The sequence below is a fragment of the Garra rufa genome, chromosome 16 (genome assembly GCF_049309525.1).
Source record: "Garra rufa chromosome 16, GarRuf1.0, whole genome shotgun sequence".
NCBI classification, from domain to species: Eukaryota; Metazoa; Chordata; class Actinopteri; order Cypriniformes; family Cyprinidae; genus Garra; species Garra rufa.
This window is the reverse complement of record NC_133376.1, coordinates 32820605-32843401: the sequence shown is the minus strand read 5'-3', so window position 1 is coordinate 32843401 and position 22797 is coordinate 32820605. Positions and strand designations below refer to the sequence as shown.

The 22797-nt window shown below is 37.9% G+C and overlaps 1 protein-coding gene across 5 annotated transcripts in view; it reads right to left on the bottom strand.

Annotated features, from left to right (window-relative positions):
* The window catches only part of fgf13a (fibroblast growth factor 13a), a 163286-nt gene that overhangs the window by 17331 nt on the left and 123158 nt on the right, over positions 1 to 22797 (bottom strand). For all 5 annotated transcript variants that reach the window (XM_073820598.1, XM_073820601.1, XM_073820597.1 and 2 more), the window contains one exon: positions 21713 to 21816. In XM_073820598.1, coding sequence (XP_073676699.1) covers positions 21713 to 21816 — 104 coding nt within the window. The remainder of the gene's footprint in view (positions 1 to 21712; positions 21817 to 22797) is intronic.

The window sequence follows — 22797 nt, the reverse complement described above, 5'->3', positions numbered from 1 at the left end:
CACACAAAACACCTTCGGCTATGGCCGGAATACCCGAAAATACACTCCTTTGAGGATTTAATTGGGTAGCCGTGAGAACGGCTCTAGAGTGCAGACAAGCAGGCTGCAGCGCCGGCTTGATGACTGCGGATAACGCTGGAACAGCCCCATTTCTTGGAGCTGAGCGAGCGAATACTTTCGGTGGGAGTCTGGCAGCCGCGGGACTCGCGCACCGGCGTTCAACACTCCAAACAGCGTTCGCCTGCATAGAGCGAACGCACTCCTGGTTTCGTTTTTACAGAAACCGGTTGACGTGCATAATGAGGTGTCTGTGAGCACTGTGAAGCGGGCACATTTAACACTCCAAAGCATAGAGTTAATGCACTGTTGGTTTCGTTTTTACAGAAACCAACAGTGCATAATGTGGTGTCTGTAGGCACTGTGAAGCGGGCACATTTACCACGTGTGACGCGCAATCGATCTGAGTCGATTTTATGTGCGCTGTGCTTGTGTGTAGAGATGAGCACTGGTTAGTGGGCATATTCTTACAACACGTGAAACACCATCGGCCGTGGCCGGGACACCAGATAATACACTTTATTGGGGGTTTATCTGTGTAGCCGTGGGAACGACTTTTGTGTGCAGGCAAACGGGCGACGGAGCCGGTTTGTTGGCTGCAGAAAACACTGGAACAGTCACATTTCCTGGGACTGGACGAGCGAATAACTTTGGTGGGGGACCGGCAACAGCGGGACTCGTACACCGTCGTTTTCCTAGTTGCTAGGACGATTTCGGAGGCTCAGGTTTCAACTCAATCCTGGGCCGCGGGCCGCGTCTGGCGGGGCGGCGGCCGGACGAGAAAACATCAGAATCCGTTAACCACGGGTGATTCTCAGCAACGGTGAGAGGCCATGCTACGCAGCGCTGCGTCTGAGCAGAATACGCGTTCCCGCTCTGGCGGGAAACGGAAATCCTCCTCCTTCATGGCCCCCCTCGTCAGCGGCGTCGATGGAAGCGGTGGCATACAGCGGCCGCTTTACGTCCGGAACAGAGGCTGACGAGGTCGATGAAGCAGGCGGGCGAACCGGCGAGCTTTGTCGGCTGGAGGAAGGGTCCGGGGCCCGCTGGGCACAGCGCTTTTTACGGCGCGACACCGCGCGGGCGGGGGAGCACTCTCAGTGAAGAAGGCAGGCAAGTCCTCAGAGTCGCCATTGGCATCTGCACGAGCCGTATGAAAGCATCTTTAAAAAGACACTTTGCTCTCTTAGAGAAACAGTGTGTATCGCAGCGGCAACACACACTGTAGATTATAAAAGATTATAAAGGATATAGGCGCCGGAAAGCGCAGCAGGAAGGCACGGAAGGCGGCGTGGCCAGCAGCTCCAATGGCTCGTCCCGCTGAGATGCTTGCAGTCAACGGCGGCGGCTTCCTCTCCGGCTCCAGCGATGCGTGAGCTTCGCTTGAAGGATGAAAAAATCAGAGTGTAGCTACCTGCGAGCGATATTTATAGGCTGGGATCACGCCACTTTCGGCGGGAGATGACGTGTCAGGCGCGAAATGCACTCATTGGAGCTGACTTCGCGCCAAGCCTCGCTCGATAGGTGCTGCAGTTGCTGCGGAGCAGCCAATAGGCACGCAGAACGCCTCGCCTATGTCTGCTCACTGCGGCAACGCGTTTTACATTAATACAAAATTAAGGATAATTTTTTGGCTTCAATATCTCTCGCGGAAAGGATTTTCCCCTAGCGTTAGCTACGCAGTAAGAGTGACCTCTCGTAAGAGAACTGTGAATGTCCTTGAGTGGTCCAGCCAGAGTCTGGCCTTGAACCCAATCAAAAATTTCTGGAGAAACCTGAAAACGTACTTGTGCCCCAATCCAACCTGACAGAGCTAGAGAGGTAAAGATGTTAGGAGAAGAATGGCAGATAATTGCCAAAATGCTGATGTACAAAGCCTGTTGCATCCAACGCAAAAATACTTGAGGCTGTAATGGTGCTTTATTTAAGTACAGAGTTGAACACTTTCATTTTTTTTTTCTTTTTGACAATTCTGTTTTGCTTTGTAATAATGGTGTATGGAGTGTAGATTACCATTTGGAAAAAAGTTATTTAAAGCGGTTTAACACGTGGCAGCAACAAAACCATAGGAAAAATGAAGGGGTATGAATACTTTTGCAAGTAAATTCATTATTGTCCCTTTTAATCAATTTAATGAATCATTCTGAATAAAAGTATTAGTTTCTTTCCCCTAAAAAATCCTACTGACCCCAAACTTTTTAACAATAGTGTACAGGCGTGGCCAAAAGTTTTGAGAATGACACAAATATTAGTTTTCACGAAGTTTTCTGCTAAACTGCTTTTAGATCTTTGTTTCAGTTGTTTCTGTGATGTACTGAAATATAATTACAAGCACTTCAGACGTTTCAAAGGCTTTTATCGACAATTACATGACATTTATGCAAAGAGTCAGTATTTGCAGTGTTGGCCCTTCTTTTTCAGGACCTCTGCAATTCGACTGGGCATGCTCTCAATCAACTTCTGGGCCAAATCCTGACTGATAGCAACCCATTCTTTCATAATCACTTCTTGGAGTTTGTCAGAATTAGTGGGTTTTTGTTTGTCCACCCGCCTCTTGAGGATTGACCACAAGTTCTCAATGGGATTAAGATCTGGGGAGTTTCCAGGCCATGGACCCAAAATTTCAACGTTTTGGTCCCCGAGCCACTTAGTTATCACTTTTGCCTTATGGCACGGTGCTCCATCGTGCTGGAAAATGCATTGTTCTTCACCAAACTGTTGTTGGATTGTTGGAAGAAGTTGCTGTTGGAGGGTGTTTTGGTACCATTCTTTATTCATGGCTGTGTTTTTGGGCTAAATTGTGAGTGAGCCCACTCCCTTGGATGAGAAGCAACCCCACACATGAATGGTCTCAGGATGCTTTACTGTTGGCATGACACAGGACTGATGGTAGCGCTCACCTTTTCTTCTCCGGACAAGCCTTTTTCCAGATGCCCCAAACAATCGGAAAGAGGCTTCATCTGAGAATATGACTTTGCCCCAGTCCTCAGCAGTCCATTCGCCATACTTTTTGCAGAAAATCAATCTGTCCCTGATGTTTTTTTGGAGAGAAGTGGCTTCTTTGCTGCCCTTCTTGACACCAGGCCATCTTCCAAAAGTCTTGGCCTCACTGTGCACAATATCCTTGCCTGTGAAGCCATTTTTATGCAACGCAATGATGGCTGCATGCATTTCTTTGCAGGTCACCATGGTTAACAATGGAAGAACAATGATTTCAAGCATCACCCTCCTTTTAACATGTCAAGTCTGCCATTCTAACCCAATCAGCCTGACATAATGATCTCCAGCCTTGTGCTCATCAACATTCTCACCTGAGTTAACAAGATGATTACTGAAATGATCTCAGCAGGTCCTTTAATGACAGCAATGAAATGCAGTGGAAAGTTTTTTTCGGGATTAAGTTAATTTTCATGGCAAAGAAGGACTATGCAATTCATCTGATCACTCTCCATAACATTCTGGAGTATATGCAAATTGCTATTATAAAAACTTAAGCAGCAACTTTTCCAATTTCCAATATTTCTGTAATCCTCAAAACTTTTGGCCACGGCTGTACATGTGTACATTATGTACCTAGCAAATAGCTGCTCAGGTGTGTTTCCAAGACAGCGACAAAGTCCAGCCTTAGAGAGAATTTAGATATACAGCCATTGTAGCAGCAACTGTGAGAATGTCCCTTCATCATGTGTCCACAAAGATCCTAAACTCTTACTCTCATCACAGGACGCCCTGTTTCCTAGCCGGCCTGGTGCCAACAGGGGTGCTCCGATGTTCGACACACAGACTCTAGTCGTCCTTCTGCTCTGGGTGACTCACACAGACACTGAGCTCCCACACACACTGACAGGAACACTCCTGATGTCACAGACCAGACGTGACATCGCACCTCCTCTGGGACAGGCTGTCAGCCCAGCGCTGAGCTACATCCCGTAAACATCCTCAATACAGAGAGTGGTTGGGAAGTGTGGACGTTGAAAGTATTTGCACTCTGAGGGGCTGCGGTCAGCCTGATGAGAAAGTTTGATTACGTGTGAGATCCTGCGAGCAGACACATAAGGACAGATCTGGGATCGATACTTCGCCTGAGATAAACATCATCAAGACGTTAGATGTATCTTTAGTCAGCTATCAGCACTATGGCAAAGACACTCTGTTGGGTTCAGTCAGGGTGAGACTTAAAGAAAAGATGTGTCTCATCCATCCACTTCCAGTCAGGAGAAACGCTCGCTGTATCACTTCAAATAAATAACTGCTGTTTTGTGCCTAATATACAGCTATTCTGTTAATGTCTCAGCTGAAGGTCATAATAATTACAACCAAATAGAGTACGAAAGCATTTTGTAGAGCGGCTATCAATAATGACTGGATTGCACCCTATTTTATCTGAAATAATTTATCATAATTATCATAATAACATAAACAAAAACAAAAGAGTGAAATGTTGAGAGGACGAGGGCAGGAAACAGGGATGATTGTAAATGGCACATGCTAACCACCGAATCCATAAAACACAAAAACATAATGTTTCTAAATGCCTCGCTAAATGTTCTTCCCAGCAAAGGTTTGAACACATAAGGCTCCTAAAATAGGTAATATGTTATATGGCTATGAAATTAAGCAATTTAAACTTGAATGTCAAAAATAGTCAAGACTACTGATTGTAGAGAATTCAAGAATTGGTGTCAGTAAGATTATGCCTGCTAAGGCTGCATTTAACTGATTAAAAAATCATGTAAAAACAATACATTTGTGAAATATTACCTCAATTTAAAAAAATCTATTTTAATATATTTAAACTGTACACTAATGTATTCCTGTGATGCAAAGCTGAATTTTCAGCAGCATTATTCCAGTCTTCAGTGGTTTTTATTTGAGATATAAATCATGTATAAAATTATAAATGTCTTTACTATCACTTTTAATACATTTAATGTATATTTGCTGAAAAAAAGTATTTATTTAACAATAATAAAAAAACAGACACAAACTAAACTGAACACGATGCATTAAGCATAAACTTTTTGAATTTGAGGATCAGGGTAAATGTTACTTATTTTGTCTTCTGGGAAACATGCAAGTATCTTCTGTAGCTTCTGAAGGGCAGTACTAAATGAAAAAGTATGATATTTAGGCAAAACAAGAAAAATGTACACATCTTTATTCTGTTCGAAAGTTTTCACCCCCCAGGTCTTAATGCATAATTTTCCCTTCTGGAGCATCAGTAGCTGCTTCTCATTAGGAAGGCTGCATCCTTCGCATTTGAAGGCTATACACATCATCAGGGAGGTCTCATTTAAGAAAGGTAACCGTTAAATTGCAAAGTAAAAAATAAATTATAGTATTTTACACCTCACAAGGAATAACAATCAATTTTATTAGGGTTACTTTTCTTAAATAAGACATCCTTAATGACATGTGCAGCCTTCAAATGCGACCTCCGGAGGATGCCGCCTCCAAAATGAGATGCAGATAGCAGTTGAACCTTCTATAATAGTTGCATACGAGTCCCTCAGTTGTCCTCAGTGTGAAAAGATGGATCTCAAAATCATACAGTCATTGGGTTCAAATACACAAAGATACTTAAAAACCAAAGAATTTGTGGGACCTGAAGGATTTTTCTGAAGAGCAGAGGGGCAGTTTAACTGTTCAGGACAAACAAGGGACTCATTAATAACTATCACTTAAAAAAATCATGTAACAACACAGTATTAAGAATCAAGTGTATGTAAACTTTTGAACGGGGTCATTTTCATAAATTCAACTATTATTTTCTCTTATGGACTATATGTAAACCTCTTATGTGAAATATCTTATTCAGGTCAATACTAAATAAAAATAACATGTATTTTGTATGATCCCTCTTATTTTGGTAAAATAATTAACACTTTGTAGATTGTGCAAGGTTTATGTAAACTTTTGACATCAACTGTATGTCTGTATTGCACATTTCACAATTGCAAAAACAAACAAACAAACAAACAAAAAAAAAAACGATAAAAGTCTGTGCCAAAGAAAAAATAAAATAAAATAATTAAAAATGAAGGCTATATTTATAAAAAATAAATAAATGATAATCTCTCATGTGTTAATAATATCTCTTACTTTTATGCCAGTTTAGATACACTGTTATAATAAATAAAAAACTGTTTGTAATTATGCTAATGTATGATAAATGATTTGTGTTCCAGGTGAAACCAAACTTAGGCTCGCATCTGGACTGTGGTTCACTAATTGGTGACCGCCACTTTACAGGGCAGGTCCTTGAACAATTATCTGACACAACTGATTTAAATAGTCACGAATCATCTTCATCCACTAATGCGAAAATTCAACACAATCTTCCTCCTCTGCTTTTTAAAATAAATCAATTATTTCCTATGGTTTGACAGAACCTTGAGACTAGGGCCATTCAGTATCAATAAAGAGGCACAATGCATTACCACAAGTGCATAACAGTATTGATTTAATAACCAAGGTGCAGTTCGATTTCAGAGACAAAGCCTCTATTTTGCCTGCAATTGCAGCATACTAGGTCCAAACATATGTGATGTGGGTGTAAACAATGTGCTACATAAGAGAGATTAACATTACTGTCTTAGACAAGAAAGTACCACAATAACAATATCATGCGCAATACAAATGTTCTTGTACTTCCGTGCAACACAGAGAAGGAGAAAGGCTGTTAAATCTCAGAGGCATCACCACATACTGTAACACGGCTTCCAGATGGAGTGTGTTAGATGAGAGGTGCACTGTGCAGAAACGGCAAACACATTTTCCTAATTGTCCATGCCATTTTATCACCATCACTGATGAAAATTGCAGCAAGCAGTGGCATCATTTAAAAGCGCTGGTGAACAGCTATATACATAGAAACACAGCAGATATTTTTGGGAACCCGCTGATGTCTTGTGGAGAAGAGAGGAAGGAGGCAGTTTTATTGGATTACCGCACATATACTTGCAGCAGTGCTGGGAATGAAGAGTGAAATAAAGAAAAGTGAGATAATGTGCACTGTGATGGGGCGAGAGACATTAATCTCTCATTTAGCTCTACAGTATCCCTCTGTTTATTTATTGTTGCTTCGGTGGCTTAACTGAATGAACATTCCATCTATCTGTCACCACATGAGAAAAACACTTTCATTTAGTGATGCAGCGAAAATTTTAGCAAAAGAAAATATTAAACCAAAATGGCAAAATAAATAAATAAACTGAATTTTCAGCCATAATAGTGTTTGATGGCTGAAATCATTGACCGAAAACAGTTTGAGAACAGTTTTATTTTTTCCCTTATTCCATTTTTTTAATTATATTTTTTTCCATTTAAATTTTTTCTGGATTTACATTTTTTTCCCCATTTTAATTTTTCTAGAAAAAAAATTAATCAAAAAGCATGTCTAATTAATTTAAATCATGGAACTTACAATATTAAAATTATTTTAGTTTTTTTAAGGCCCTATAAAATGTTTTATTTTTTGCCAAATTATAATTATTTTTTTCTGTTTTCTAATATTTTCTGAATTTTCGTTTTAATGGTTTAAATAAATGTTAATATTTAAAAGCATCTCTTATTAGTTTATTTTATAAAATAATTTCTTATTATTATTTAAATTTTTTTTTTTCAGAAATACTGTGTTGTATGTTCATGTTTTTTCTGCTAAATAATATCTAGTTGGCTTCTTCAAGTTAAACCAAACTTTTATTTGGATGGGTTGTGTTGTGTATTTACTAGTGGTGGGCCGTTATCGGCGTTAACGTGAGACTCTTATCGGGCGATAAAAAAAATATTGCCGTTAATCTATTCTCAAAGTTGGGTTGGGAGCTGGGTCTATACTACGCAAGCTATGATGACTTTCACCTTGATATTTTAGCGCGGGCGTTTACCTAGCCGAATTGCACTGTAGGGGGCGAGAACGAGTCTTCGAACCTGTGTGTATGCCTACTGTGAAATTACCACATCAAACGAGACGTGCTAACATGGATGCTGCTATGAAGCCGCCGGGTTTGCTTCAGGGCAGGGGCGTTGCTAGACCCTTTTTACTGGGCCACGTGCGTGAGCTATAATTTACTTTGATAATCCTGAAATAAAGACATTAAACTATATGCAACAACTGAATTGACACTGCTAAAAGCAATGCAGTTTAACCGAAGACTATGCACGCAGATATCCATGCCCGTGCGCGTCTGTGTATTTAACTGCACCGCGCACGTCGCGCAGCCTTTTACGCAGAAGTACATGCAGTGTAGGAATAGTTGGTTACACAAGTTTGTATAGTTAATTGTGTTGTAAATGCAATTGTCAAGCAGTTTGTGATGCATTTTGGAAACAGGAGATGAGCCCCTGGTCTAATGCGCCACCTGGCTTGAGAAACCCGTTCTCAAAGACTTACTTTTAGTCATTATTTGGGTAGCACACATATTCTGAATGCCTTCGGCAGAATTCAAATTAGCCATTTTAATCTAGATTAATCTAGATTAATTCCAAGGTTACAGTGAGATTAATCTAGATTAAAAAAAAATTAATCTATGCCCACCACTAGTATTTATATTTTTTTGCTACAAAATTTCTGGTAAATAATTTTTTTTAAATAAATATTCCTTTAAAAATAACATTTGAATAATAATTGTATTAGTAGTAGTTGTACTATCATTACATTTAGTAATATTTGTGTCACAATTTTTTCAAGTTAAACCGAACTTTTATTTTGATGGGTTGTGTTGTGTATTTACACTTTTCTGCTAAATAATTTCTGGCAAATAATTTTTCTTGTAAACATTTCTTTAAAAATAATATTTTAATAATAATTGTATTAGTATTAGTAGTAGTAGTAGTAGTAGTAGTAGTACTACTATGATTGCATTTAATAATATTTCTGTCATGGTTTCTTCAAGTTAAACAAAACTTTTATTTTGACAGGTTGCTTTGAAGACGATATATGACGATAGCGTTACTCAAAAGAAGTGGTAAAATGCTCATGCAGTGACTAGAGCTATTCTAGAAATTATGTTAATGTATTCATGTATTCACATATTGGGCCAGCAAAGGCTGAAAACACACAAGCGCTTTTCACACAAAGACACGCATAACATGCAGGATTTATATTTAAATGGTATTTTTGTGACTTAATATTCACAGACACTAGTCCATATCACATTTTGATTTAAGTGTAATGACCTACTTGTGATGTATCCATCCAAAATTTGGCAAATTCCATGACATGCCGCATTACACCTAAATTAAATTTTTATGACTGGATTCTGCAATTCCGTCCATGTTTTCCACATTGATGAAATCATAGGGTCCTACTTTACTACGACTATTTTGACATTTATCAGATTTAGTAGTGAACATGACACAGTGTTTCAGTTTTCAGTGAAAACGAATGAAAACTTTAATTTCAGTGCTTCGGTAATAAATACATTTTGGTGAATTAGTAATTTAATTTAAATTCAGTTTAAATTATGTATTTATATTGTAGTTCATAATAAATCGACCAACATTCCACTATACTAACTAGGGCAGGGCGATATGGTCAAAAAAATTTGTCACGATATAAATAGCAAAATTTGCGATAACGATATAACTGACGATATAATTGACGCTAGACAAAATACTTCAAAACTGCTACCCAACGTTACTTTTTTTCCCCAGTACTTTAGCCTACTTTGTGTAATAACGAAAACATTTATTTCAGTGAAAAAATAAGTCCAAAACTCTCTATTTTAACATTTTGAACAGTAGGGCTCTTTTTTTTCCTTTTTTCTTTTCTTTTAGAAATTCTTATGTTTTAATTTTTCTGATAATCAAATGAAAGCATAAACATTTATTTATTTTTAATCAAATGAAAAATAAACCATTTTAATTTTTGGCAAACAAACAGAGGTTTACTGTTAAAATCAATACATGTAAGAAAAGCTATATTCAGTTTAAAACATTTAAATAATAATTGTAGTATTTTTTTCTACAATTAAGTGGTTAATCTGGTTGTAATATTTATTTTTTATCATATATTGTTTTATGTCAATTATTTAAATAGGAATATATAAACACCTACATTATACTGTACAAAAGTAATACAAGACTAATATTGTTCCGTTTCATGTTAAACCGTACTTTTATTTTGACAGGTTGCCTGAAGTTTCTGTGTGTACAGTATGATATGATGCTAGTTTTCGGTAAAAGAATTCGGTAAATGAAATGGTAAAAGTGACACTCACAGCAGCTTTGGAGATTGAGTTTATCTGTTCATGTGAGATGCAAATGCAATAAGCGGGAGCGTCATGCGTGCTTCAGTATGTGTGTAGTAAAAAAAAAAACGCGTCTCCACCATTCATATAGAGGCAAACGGAACATACAGGATTCATATTAAAATGGTCTTTTTGCATTTCAGATTTCACAGATACTAGTCCATATCGTGATTTGAATTAAGTGACAGACCAACTTTTGATTTATTCAATCAAAAATCGACGAATTCTGCGGCATTCCGCGCTATAGTAAATTCGTTTTTTATGAATGGAGTCCGCGATCCAGTCCGTGTTTTCGCGGAGGAGACATTGTAAACGCGCGACCATGTAGAGACAGAAATGACATGCCTTCGTGTAAATAAGATAAATAACATAAGGCAATTTAGTTTGTTTAATAAAAGAACAATGTATAGACATGTTCTATAGGAAAGATAACCTTAAATGACTTCTATTGTGATCTGGCGCTATATCGAAAATAAAATGAACTTGACGTTCAAGGGGGGCGGGAGGTACAGTTGGGGGGGTGGTCCGCCCCCCTAAGATAACGATAGGGGAAACTCTGCAGTTCCACACCACGGATGTTGCACCTTTTTTGCAAACCAATTCTGGTTCACATGTGTTAGTCAATGCTCCGCTTGTGCATGCCGCCTCCTCGGTCGCTGCCATGCTTCTCGCTCCATGTGCGACCGCATGAAAACACCAGCACTGCGCACGCGCGTTAAGTCCAAGTTCTATCGCAATATGTCAATTTCATATCGTACCATAACATTACACCGGTATTACCTTGAAAGGTATGATATGGCCCAGCCCTAATACTCACTTTTCAAAGCCATTTTTTTTTGCAGTAGACACTGGCGAGCATTAATTTTGGTGAGTGACTTGACCTGGGCTCCGGCTGTTTCTCGGTACTGTCCCTAACCACATGACTAATCAACCATCTAACAGCTGAGTAAAAGAGAGCAGATATTGAGGTGTTGTAGCGCTTTGTGTTCGAGCTCATTCTATCTCCAAGTGTAATTATATCAGGAGCTGCAGTCATGCTGTTGCCAGCTCACTGATTCGTATCTAATATCTTTTCCTCTGACAGGGGAAATCCCGCATTGCCCCTCCCTCCCTTCTCCCAACGGGCTTCCCCCTCCCAGACGGAAAAGCACGAGGAGATGTTTGTGTGTGTGCGCTAGTAACGGATAGTGCTCTATCTTCTGCCATTCGCTCAGCTCGATATTTTCTTTTCCCTCCTATTTTTCCCTTATTGCTTTTTCTCTCTTGATCCATCCTCTATCAGATCTTCCCTTCTGCCTTTCAATATCTTTCTCAACCACTAACCTTATTTACTTTCACCTCTCCCACCATCCATTTTGCTCCAAGATTCGTTCTTTTACAGCTTCTGTACAGTATACCTCCCCCATTCCCTCTCTCAGTCTGTCTCATTACTTTACCCGCTCTCCTTCTTCCAACTCCAATCCCATTTATGGAAAAGAAGTAAATAGGGAAGCTGACAGAATCTATTCCAGTCAGAGGCTGTTCGTTCCTGCCCGGTGCATTACGGATGCCTGGTAACCAGGTCTCTCCACCTGTACCTCTGCCTCAGCCACCCATCTGAATAATTGAATTATCATCTAAGCTCAAGATGTCTCAAACAAGCGAGTCACACTGCTGACGGCACTAACTTTACTGAGAAGAATACCACAGCACTATGGTTTTCCTTTTTCAGCTTCTTGTCAAGTCGATGTGAACTACTGTTCACAACCTATTTTACTTCTGTAATGTGACATATTTCAAAGTGAAACAGGATACTGAATAGGAAAATAATGTAGGACAGGACTTGATTTATCAGAATTGGATTGGACTGTGGGTGTTATATTTCAGAATGTGCCAGCCTGAATGAGAGTTTTCCAGAACAGTGACCAAAAAGCCAAAAGATATTCCCAATAGACTGGGAATTCTACAAATGACATCAAAAGCATAATATACTTCACAATCCACAAATCCACTGCAAATATATAAGTGGTGTGCAGTAGTGTTCTGAAATGAGGCAAAGTCCTCGAATTCTTTTTTTTTTAATCAAATGTAAATTCAGGTCCCAGTCAAAGAAAAAGGAAAAAAAAATAAATTCTGTTTTATATTTTTACATTAACAATTTAATCAGTATTCTATTTATTAAAGTATATATCCAGTCAAGTCTTATTTAGCATTTAACATTTATTTCAAAATAATAACTCAAGGCAGTAACAATTTAAACAATAGATTTTATTTGTAAACGTATGTTCAGACATTTTTAATAGTTAACTTTTAACTATTTGTGACTAGGGGTGCAACGGATCGCAGATGATCCGTGATCCGTACGGACCGGACCCCACGGTTCGGTACGCATGTGGTTCGCGGATTAACTGTTAAATTGAACCTTCATAGAGTAAAAGTGTATAATTTGCATATGTTTTGTCTTGCCAATTTAACCATTCAAACTACTTAAACTGCTGCAGCAAAAGAGAACACGCGCGCTGTTTCTTTCTTCTTCTTTTTTTTCCCCCGTTGCCGCACACACCTGAAGCGAGCACGCACACAGAGAGAGAGAGAGACAGAGAGAGACGCGCGATTCAAACTGCGTGATTCACAGATTGATTCCTCTTTAAAACTTCTCTTAACATACATACAAAGTTATGCTTAATACCCGTTTTGGTATTCTGGTAAACACAGTCGGTTATGTCTTTAGTAAACCGAAACAGCTGAGAAAGATGCGTGCCAGTATTAGAGACGTGCATTAGGCCTTAAAGAGACAGCGTCCTATTTATACCTGCAGTGAGAAGCACTAGTTATTTTACAATTAAATATTACATTTCTGCACCTGAATACTAGTGTTATTGATTTTATTAGTACCTTTATGTTGTATTCATCTACACTTGTCATTTTTGTAATTGACTTTATTAGTTCAGCTAGTAGTTTTTGCTATGGATTAGAAGTACTTAATGTTAGCATTCAGTAATTATTTAAAAAAAAATTGTTTTTTGCTGATCCGAAAAATGATCCGATCCGTGACTCCAAATCCGTGATATGATCCGAACCGTGAGTTTTGTGATCCGTTGCACCACTATTTGTGACCCTGGACCACAAAACCAGTCATAAATAGCATCTTTTATGCCAAAAATCATTAGGATATTAGGTAAAGACCTTTAAAGGAGATTTTCTCAATGTTTAGATTTTTTTTGCACCTTCAGATTCTCTAATATTTCCCCAAATATGGTCCTATCATAACAAACCATACATCAATGGTAAGCTGATTTATTCAGCTTTCAGATGGTGTATAAATCTCAATTTAAAAAAATTACCCTTATGACTAGTTTTGTGGTCCAGGGTCACATTTTTGAATTTTTAGTGTCATCAGTCATTAAAGCTCGGTAAATATTAGTCACAGACAGAAGTTTACTTTAAACTTCACCAAGCTGATTACTCAAAGCTAAAAACTTCCATAGATCATTTTTCAAGCTATTTTAACACAAACATGGAACACGCACAAACACAAGAGGCAGGATTTATCACACAAACCAATCACACCCGAACAGAACCAGTCATATCCAATCATATCACAATGGAGGCATCACCTCCTCTCATGTGACTTTTCCCCATTTATTCTCAGTTACCCTCCACCAAACCCACTGCACGCTTTAGGGGGGTCTGTTAAAACTCAATGAGCTCAGGGGAGGTGAGAGAGATGTAGACTCCTACTGTTACTTTACCTGCTGGTGTTACTGAGGACAATGTTTCTTTAGAAAAACAAGTGATTTTATATACAATTTGGTTGTTTGTTGTTTTATTTTTGCACTACACATTTTTTTCTCTTTTTTTTTTCTTGATGAGGCACTGCCTCCCTTGCCTCCTCAGAGGAAACGCCCCCGATACGTGATTTGTGCCTTAACTGAAAGAAAAGCATGGGACATCGACGTGCACTGTATTTAGAAAGTGTTCTATAAGGTCTGAATTGTCCCTTTGCAGAGTGTCGCTTATGGCCACTGCAGAAGGCTCCAGTGTGTGATGTGCCCGTCTCTGCTTGCTCTTAATGACCCAACACTAAACTGATTTCCAACTTCAAATGTGCCTGCAGAGCAGCTCACAGGACAGTCCGCACGTTGCCTGTGTGCACTGACTGTCATCTGATCAACTGTTCATTTGTAAGATGTTGTGATTAAACTGTTTATATTTGCATGGTTGTTTTAACATTTGATGTGTTCACTGATCAAACAGCAGGTATTACCACTAAACACAGCTTAGCATTGAATCACGTGGTTGGGCTTATTAAATGTATAGAGAACGTGTGCAGAGAACAGAACATGTGTTTAATTGATTTCCCCTCTCCCACTCACTGTCACGCTGATGGATGAATACATTTGCACTCAGACATACAGACTCACTCATGCACGCATTCTCTATATATTCTTTTCTGTCTTCTGATCACAAACACACAGATTGCAAAAAACACACAGTGGGTTTTTTTTAAGCATGTTGCTATGCAGTTTCTAGGGTTTTTCTGAGAGAGGAAAAATTCTGATTCAAGTTGTAATATTCTTGTGTGTGTAAACCTGGTTAGAGACCTCCATATGAGAGAACCTTTGAAAAGAATTAACACTTTACAACAACATGCAATAGGTCAGCAGAGTTTAAACTCCCTCGCTATGCTTACAAATGAATGAATTCATTCATGGACTGCCAGATCTCAAAAGAGGAAAATCACTGAAATGTTTTTACAAAAAAGGTTATTGTGCAACTTTTCTTTAACGTAAACGGCACTGGTGAGTCAGTCTGACTTAATTCTGTGCTGCTGATTGACTGTGTTGTTGCTTTGTGGCACGTTATGGTTTATTTGACTTGTAATAGACCACAATAACTGCACAGCTTTCACTACATTTAATTTGTCATTGGTTTATTTATAATTTGTGACCCTGGACCACAAAACCAGTCATAAGTAGCACAGGTATATTTGTAGTAAAGGTCATGTACCATGAATATATTTCGTAAATTTCCTACCATACATACAGGGGTTGGACAAAAAAACTGAAACACCTGGTTTTAGACCACAGTTAGTATGGTGTTGGGCCTCCTTTTTTTGGCCAATAGAGCATTTCGTCTTTGGAATTGTCATATACAAGTCCTGCACAGTTGCCAAAGGCATTTTGAGCCATTCTCCTCTTGCAGATCAGGGGTCAGGTCACTACATGATACTGGTGTAGGAAAATGTTATCTGACTCGCTCCTCCAAAACACCCCAAAGTGGCACAATAATATTCAGATCTGGTGACTATGCATGCCATGGGAGATGTCCAACTTCACTTTTCTTGTTCATAAGACCACTCTGTGGGGTTGGACAATGAAACTGAAACACTGGCCAATATAATGTTGGAGGTTTCATGGCTATATTTTTGCAGCCTGGTGGCCAATCTGATGAACAAGAAAAGTGAAGTTGGACATCTCCCATGGCATGCATAGTCACCAGATCTGAATATTATTGTGCCACTTTGGGGTGTTTTGGAGGAGCGAGTCAGATAACATTTTCCTACACCAGTATCATGTAGTGACCTGACCCCTGATCTGCAAGAGGAGAATGGCTCAAAATGCCTTTGGCAACTGTGCAGGACTTGTATATGACAATTCCAAAGACGAAATGCTCTATTGGCCAAAAAAAGGAGGCCCAACACCATACTAACTGTGGTCTAAAACCAGGTGTTTCAGTTTTTTTGTCCAACCCCTGTATGTCAAAACTTGATTTTTGATTAGTAATATGCATTGCAAAGAACTTCATTTGGACAGCTAAATAAATAAACTTTTATTTTATATATAAATCTTGAACAAATCTGGTCCTATCCTAACAAACCACACATCAATGGAAAGCTTATCAAATACTTCAGCTTTCAGATTATGTATAAATCTCAATTTCAAAAAATGTACAGTTTTGTGGTCCAGAGTCATATTTGCACTGCTTTGGACAATCAATTTGGCCATTTTTTTAATGCATTTTAGATTCACATGTAATAACTATGGATGCATGTGTGTGCACACGTTGTGTTAAATGAATAGATTTAAAACCAATCCATGATTAAATGATTAATTTGCATTAGCAGTCAAAAATGGTCATGGAAAACTCATTTGGCATTTTTATATTTAATTTTTTTTTAAGATAAATAATGGCGTCTTGAACATTTATTGCTTTGATCATATAGATTAAAATGATTTTTATTTGTAAAATTATAATGAAAATTATGCATCTTAATTTTTTTGTTTACTTGCATTAAAAATTTTGGGTAACACTTTTACAATAAGGTTTATTCGTTAACATTAGTTAACTACATTAGTTAATATGAACTAAGAATGAACAACACTTCAGCATTTATTAATCCTAGTTATTGTTAATTTCTGCATTTACAAATGCATTATTAAAATCAAAAGTTGTGTTTGTTAACATGAATGTACAGTGAACATGAACGATGAATGCCTGTATTTGTATTAACTAACATTAACAAAGATGAATAAATAGCGTAATAAATGTGTTGTTTATTGTTCGTTCATGTTAGTTAATACATTACCTAATGTTAACAAATGACACTTGTAAAGTGTTACCAAATTTTAATTCTACTTTACTGCAAATAGGTGAAGCAAATCACAGAGCAAATGTATTATATGTGACCCTGGAACACAAAACCAGTCTTAAGTAGCATATATAGAGGGTATATTTGTAGCAATAGCCAACAATACATTGTAAGGTCAAAATTATCTTTTAATTTTCTTACAATTTTCTTTGATGTCAAAAATCATTAGGATATTAATTAAAGATCATGTTCCATGATATTTTGTAAATGTCCTACTGTATATATTTAAAACGTATTTTTGATTAGTAATATGCATTGCTAAGAACTTGATTTGGACTACTTTAAAGGCGATTTTCTCAATATTTTTGCACCCTCAGATTCCAGATTTTCAAATAGTTGTATCTCTGGCAATTATTGTCAGCTTTCAGATGATGTATAAATCATAACCATAATCATAATAAATCATAATCATAATGTTTCAAAACATTGACCCCTAAGAATGGTTTTGTCGTCCAGGGTCAAATATATCAAATTTCCTCTACTATCTAAAAACATGACTAAAATACACAATAATATGCTTTAAAAGTTTGGGGATGCTATAATAAAGGCTGCATTTATTTAATTACAAATCATCCTAGTATTCTGATTTAGTGCTCAAGTAATATCATGTTGAAAACAGTGCTGTTTAATATTTCTGTCGAAGCTGTGATGCTGTGATGTCGAAGCTGTGAATTTTTTTCAGGAATTTTTGATGAATAGAAAGTGCAAAAGAACAGCATGTTTTTAGAACAGAAATCTTCTGCAACATCTTAAATGTCTTTTGTGTCACTTTTGATCAGTTTAATGCACCCTTGCTAAATAAAATGATTTATTAAAAAAAAAAACTGACCCCAAACATTTGAATTGTAGTGTAACTGCAATAACTAGGCAGAATACGGCAAAACAATGTATCTATTTATAGAAAACTACACACAGAAACAGGTGTAAACCCTCACAGCAGCACAAGAACTGCTTCACTTCTCTCATACGTCACTCACTACCTACTCTCCATTGATTGGGGATTTCCCAACATCACTGGTGTGTGATTGGCTGGTTGTGTGGCTGAGGCAGTGCGTGGCTCCATAGCAGCAGACACAGAAAGACAATGTGAGGGGATCAGAAACCCCAGAAGCTCATACACACACACACACACACACACACACACTACAAAAACACAGACAGACTTCAGAATTACGGCATACTAAATCATTAAAAGACCTTATAATACTGTTTAGAATATTGTAATGCCACACGCTTAGTATCCTTCACCCATAATCACCATCCACTTATGCCAGCTAAAAGCTCTCCACCAGTGTGCAAGCACTGGATTTCTTCAAAGCTACAGTGTACTCAATAACATCAGCACATCCTGCATTCATTCATCTAAAAATCACCCTTTCATGTCCATATTATTGAACCAAAATTGAATATCCAATATTGAACAATTACATGATTTACAATGGAATTCAACTGCAGGAAAAGCTTTTAAAATGGAAATGAATAGAGGGAGCAAATGAAGACGAATGTTCAAAGACCTATGTGTATTAACACTCGCCAGACTGACGGTTACAGTCGGAATAAAATATTAACACCTACAGAACCTTGCTGTGCTGTCACTCAGAGAAACGTTAAATATAGCCTCCGTTCTTCTGCCGTCGCCCAGGATGCCACACGACGACACAACGATACTGTTGTTGAGAACAGAGCTTTAATTTAATGAGCACTCCGGCACATATGTTTTCATTACAGACGCCGAGGCACACATCATTAAAGTCACTGAGCGGGAACAGAGAACCGCCGTGAGTTACAGTGTGCTCTAGCTGTATGTGTGTGTGTTTAGATCCCGTTGCTTCCCTATCGTCCCCAAAGGCTCCAGCTGGATATGTTACAGCTGTATCACACCTAACGTTATGATCAGATTACATGCTTTTGTCAGACTTCATGCGAGAGTCTCTTGTCTGCTGCCTTGTTTGCTTTTTGCCGGCCTGCTGTGAGCGAGTTCAGCCCAAAGCGTCCTGAAAACAGCATTACACAGGACAGATTAGATGGCAACAGGTTTGCAGCATGGATGAGCAAGCTGCTAGAAAAAAACAGTTTACATACACCTTGCAAATTCTGCAAAATGATAATTACTTTAGCAAAATAAGAAGGATCATACAAAAAAGCTTGCTATTTTTGATTTAGTACTGACCTGAATAAGATATTTCACATAAAATAATTTTACATATAGTCCACAAGAAAAAAATATAGTTGAATGTATAAAAATGACCCAGTTCAAAAGTTTACAAACACTTAATTCTTAATACTGTTTTTTTACCTGAATGATCCACAGCTGTGCTTTTTGTTCAGTGATAGTTGTTCAGGTCAGTCCCTTGTTTGTCCTGAACAGTTTAACTGCCCACTGTTCTTCAGAAAAACCCTTCAGGTTCCCACAAATTGTTTGGTTTTCCAGCATTTGTGTGTATTTAAACCTTTTCCAACAATGACTGTATAATTTTAAGATCTATCTTTTCACACTGAGGACAACTGAAAGTCTCATATGCTACTATTACAGAAGGTTCAAATGCTCACTGATGCTCCAGAAGGAAACACGATGCATTGAGAGCCAGGGATGTAAACTTTTGAACAGAACGAAGATGTGTACATTTTTCTTATTTTGCCCAAATATAATTTCTTTTTCATTTAGTACTGCAGAACATACATGTTTCCCAGAAGACAAAATAAGTTAAATTTACCCTGATATTCACATTAAAAAGTTTTCACCCCCTGCCTCCTAATGCATCTCGTTTCCTACTGAAGCATCAGTGAGCATTTGAACCTTCTGGAATAGTTGAGTATGAGTCCCTCAGTTGTCTTCAGTGTGAAAAGATGGATCTCAAAAGCATACAGTCATAGTTAGAAAGGGTTCAAATACACAAAAATGCTGAAAAACCAAAGAATTTGTGGGACTTAAAGGAAGTTTAACTGTTCAGAACAAACAAGGGGCTCACTCACAAACAACAACTATCACTAAACAAAAAACACAGCTGTGGATCATTTAGGTAACAACACAGTATTAAGAATCAAGTCTATGTAAACTTTTGAACCTGGTCATTTTTATAAAATCAATTATTTTCTCTTGTGGACTATATGTAGACATCTTTTATGCAAAAATGTCTTATTCAGGTCAGTGCTAAATAATGCATTTTGTAGCATTTTCTAACATTTTGCAGATTCTGCAAGGTGTGTGTAAACTTTTGACTGTATATGCAAAACTACATATTTTCAAAATTAACTAGTTACATCTAGAGAAATAAGTACATTTTACTAATATTGTCTAGTTTGTCATTAGAAGTCAATTAGTTGATCCATTCATATCTTGGACTAGGCCAACTTCTCAGGCAACATCTGCTTCATGTGTTTTGATATGTTTCCTGAATGATCCTTCTATATAGCTTAGTGTCCAATCATTCCTCTGTTGGTGACTTTCTGTCAGCCTCAAGATTGAGGTTGAGTGAGAGTGTGTGTGCCGTGTAGCTGTTGTTGAGAATGTGTATTCGTTTGCGCCCACTCTCTCCTGTCAGACAACACGAGCTCCAGTAATGCCAACCACATAGTGAAATTCTGACATTTGTCTTGCAGCAGAAGTTTGGCAGGTAGGTTACTGCATTATTCATGTCTTCATGCAGTCAATCAATGTTGGGATGTAGGCTGCCTGTTCAGCATATTTTCACAAGTTTCTAAATGTTTCAGCATTTTGATATTAGTCATCGTTGCAACGAAAGGCATGTTACTCAATTCATGCACTGGGAAAAACTCACCCGTCATACTATTTCAGAAAAGCAAAATACCTCTGCAAGGGACTCAAACATCTTATGGGTGACAACAATGTTTCAATAAGGGTAATTAATCACAATTAATGCAACAGTTAGCAACCAAGTCATCTTGACAACTAAACGCATTGATGATTCATAGTATTTTCCGTGTACTTTTAAACATTAAGAGCAATTACAAACAGTCCTCCATATGTATTTTGCTAATTAAGGATGATTTCACCTGTGCTTATGAAAGCAAAGAGTCTCATTTATCTTTTGCCGAAGCTGAACAAAATGATTGGGACTGGTGTACGTTTGCACAACCCACATACTGCCTTGCCTGCATCACCATAGTAACCAAGACGAATGCCAGAGTACCGACATTTCGTCTGGTACAGGCAGGAGGAAGGTCAGGACTGTGAGGGGGTGAGGAGGCCAAAGTTCGGCCTAACCACAGCCAGTAAACAAACAACTCCAAGTCATCCACCCCGTAATCACGCCACTTAGCGTGCAGGGCTGCGCATAATCTAAACTACGAGTGTGGAGCTGAGGTTATGAAAACATCTTGAGATATTTGTCACAGCTGTAACTTAACTCATTTTCTGACAGCACACCATATGGAGAGAGGGTGTGGGACTAGCGCACAGTAGAGCCTTCATCTGTTTAAATGGATAAATCAGTAAAACTCCACTCCGTACTCTTGGGAGTGACAGCTTTTTCAATGCATTAAAGGGTTCGGGAGCAAGAACATTTCTTAAATGCTATGTGACCATTTGATCTTGGGTCACATGGAGGTCTGTTTATCCGGAGAGTCTGATATCAAGGTTTGGCAGGAGATGAGAGGTGTGCACTAGTGGAGTGAGTGTTAATGACCAGAGCTCAGGTGTTGGTCTGGGAGCAGCAGTTTGGTGTGACTTTCCCCTCTTGATTTAAAACAGCCGACGGACTGAAGTATAGTACACATTAACAAAGGTCTACATTAGAAAGCTGCAGTTACTTACTGATGTATACAGGTAGCCCTCGCTGTTCATGGCCAGGTACAGTTTGGTCTGAACTCCCTGGATGGCCACCACTCGCAAACCCACCGGGATGAGGTTGAACATGGCTGTGTAGGAAACAAAGGAAAAGTCAGGATTATATTTGCAAAGGTTTATGCATAAGTACAGCTAATTGATAAGAATATCACCTACACAGAATGATTATTCACTAATGATTATTTTCGTAATCAAGTAATCTGTCAAGTATTCTGATGATTAATTGAGTAACCATTTTGTTGTTGTTGTTTTTTTGAGGTAATAAAAATCGACCCAAGCTAAAAATAGCCTTTTAAAAAAATATATATATAATATAATAGCAAAGAGTCAATAATAATTGGTCCAAATAAAGTATTTTGGTATCAAACAAAACTGTGAAAATACATAATATATTATAAACAATGGCACAAATATACATTATATATTATATCAAATGCCTTGGTTTGACGATTGGTTTTACACATTACTATGCGATCTAATCCTTGTTTAATATTGAACAAACAACATTTAATTCAATTGGCCACTCAATCTTTAATATTTGGCCATTTCTCATGACAGAAATGCTACAGCCACTGTAATTTCTGAATATGTGGACATCAAAACTTGTAAACTCAGAGCAAGGGTTTGAGCTTTAATTCTGAAATCTCGATGAACATTTAGCATATTGAGAAAGATATTGATGAGCTCTTTGTTTGCATAGGTATATAAATCATTTATCTTACAAATCTGATAAAATGGTGAACATTGCATTCCCAGATAAATGTTATAACATGCAGAGATGAAGTTTGAAACACTCCAATCGTAAATGATAACTGTTTGTGTGGAGCAGCATTTACTGAGACACACATAGGTAACCTACATGCATGTAAATAATTAAATCTTATACAGTATATTAAACTTGCATCGCATATATTTATTTAATTGGAACATAGCATTTGTGAATTCACAATAGCATTATGCTTTATTATGATTTTTAAATGGGTTTAATATATCATGCAGCCTTGGTAAAAAGGTCTAATAATGCATTTCATGGATTCTCGTCAGTGGAATGC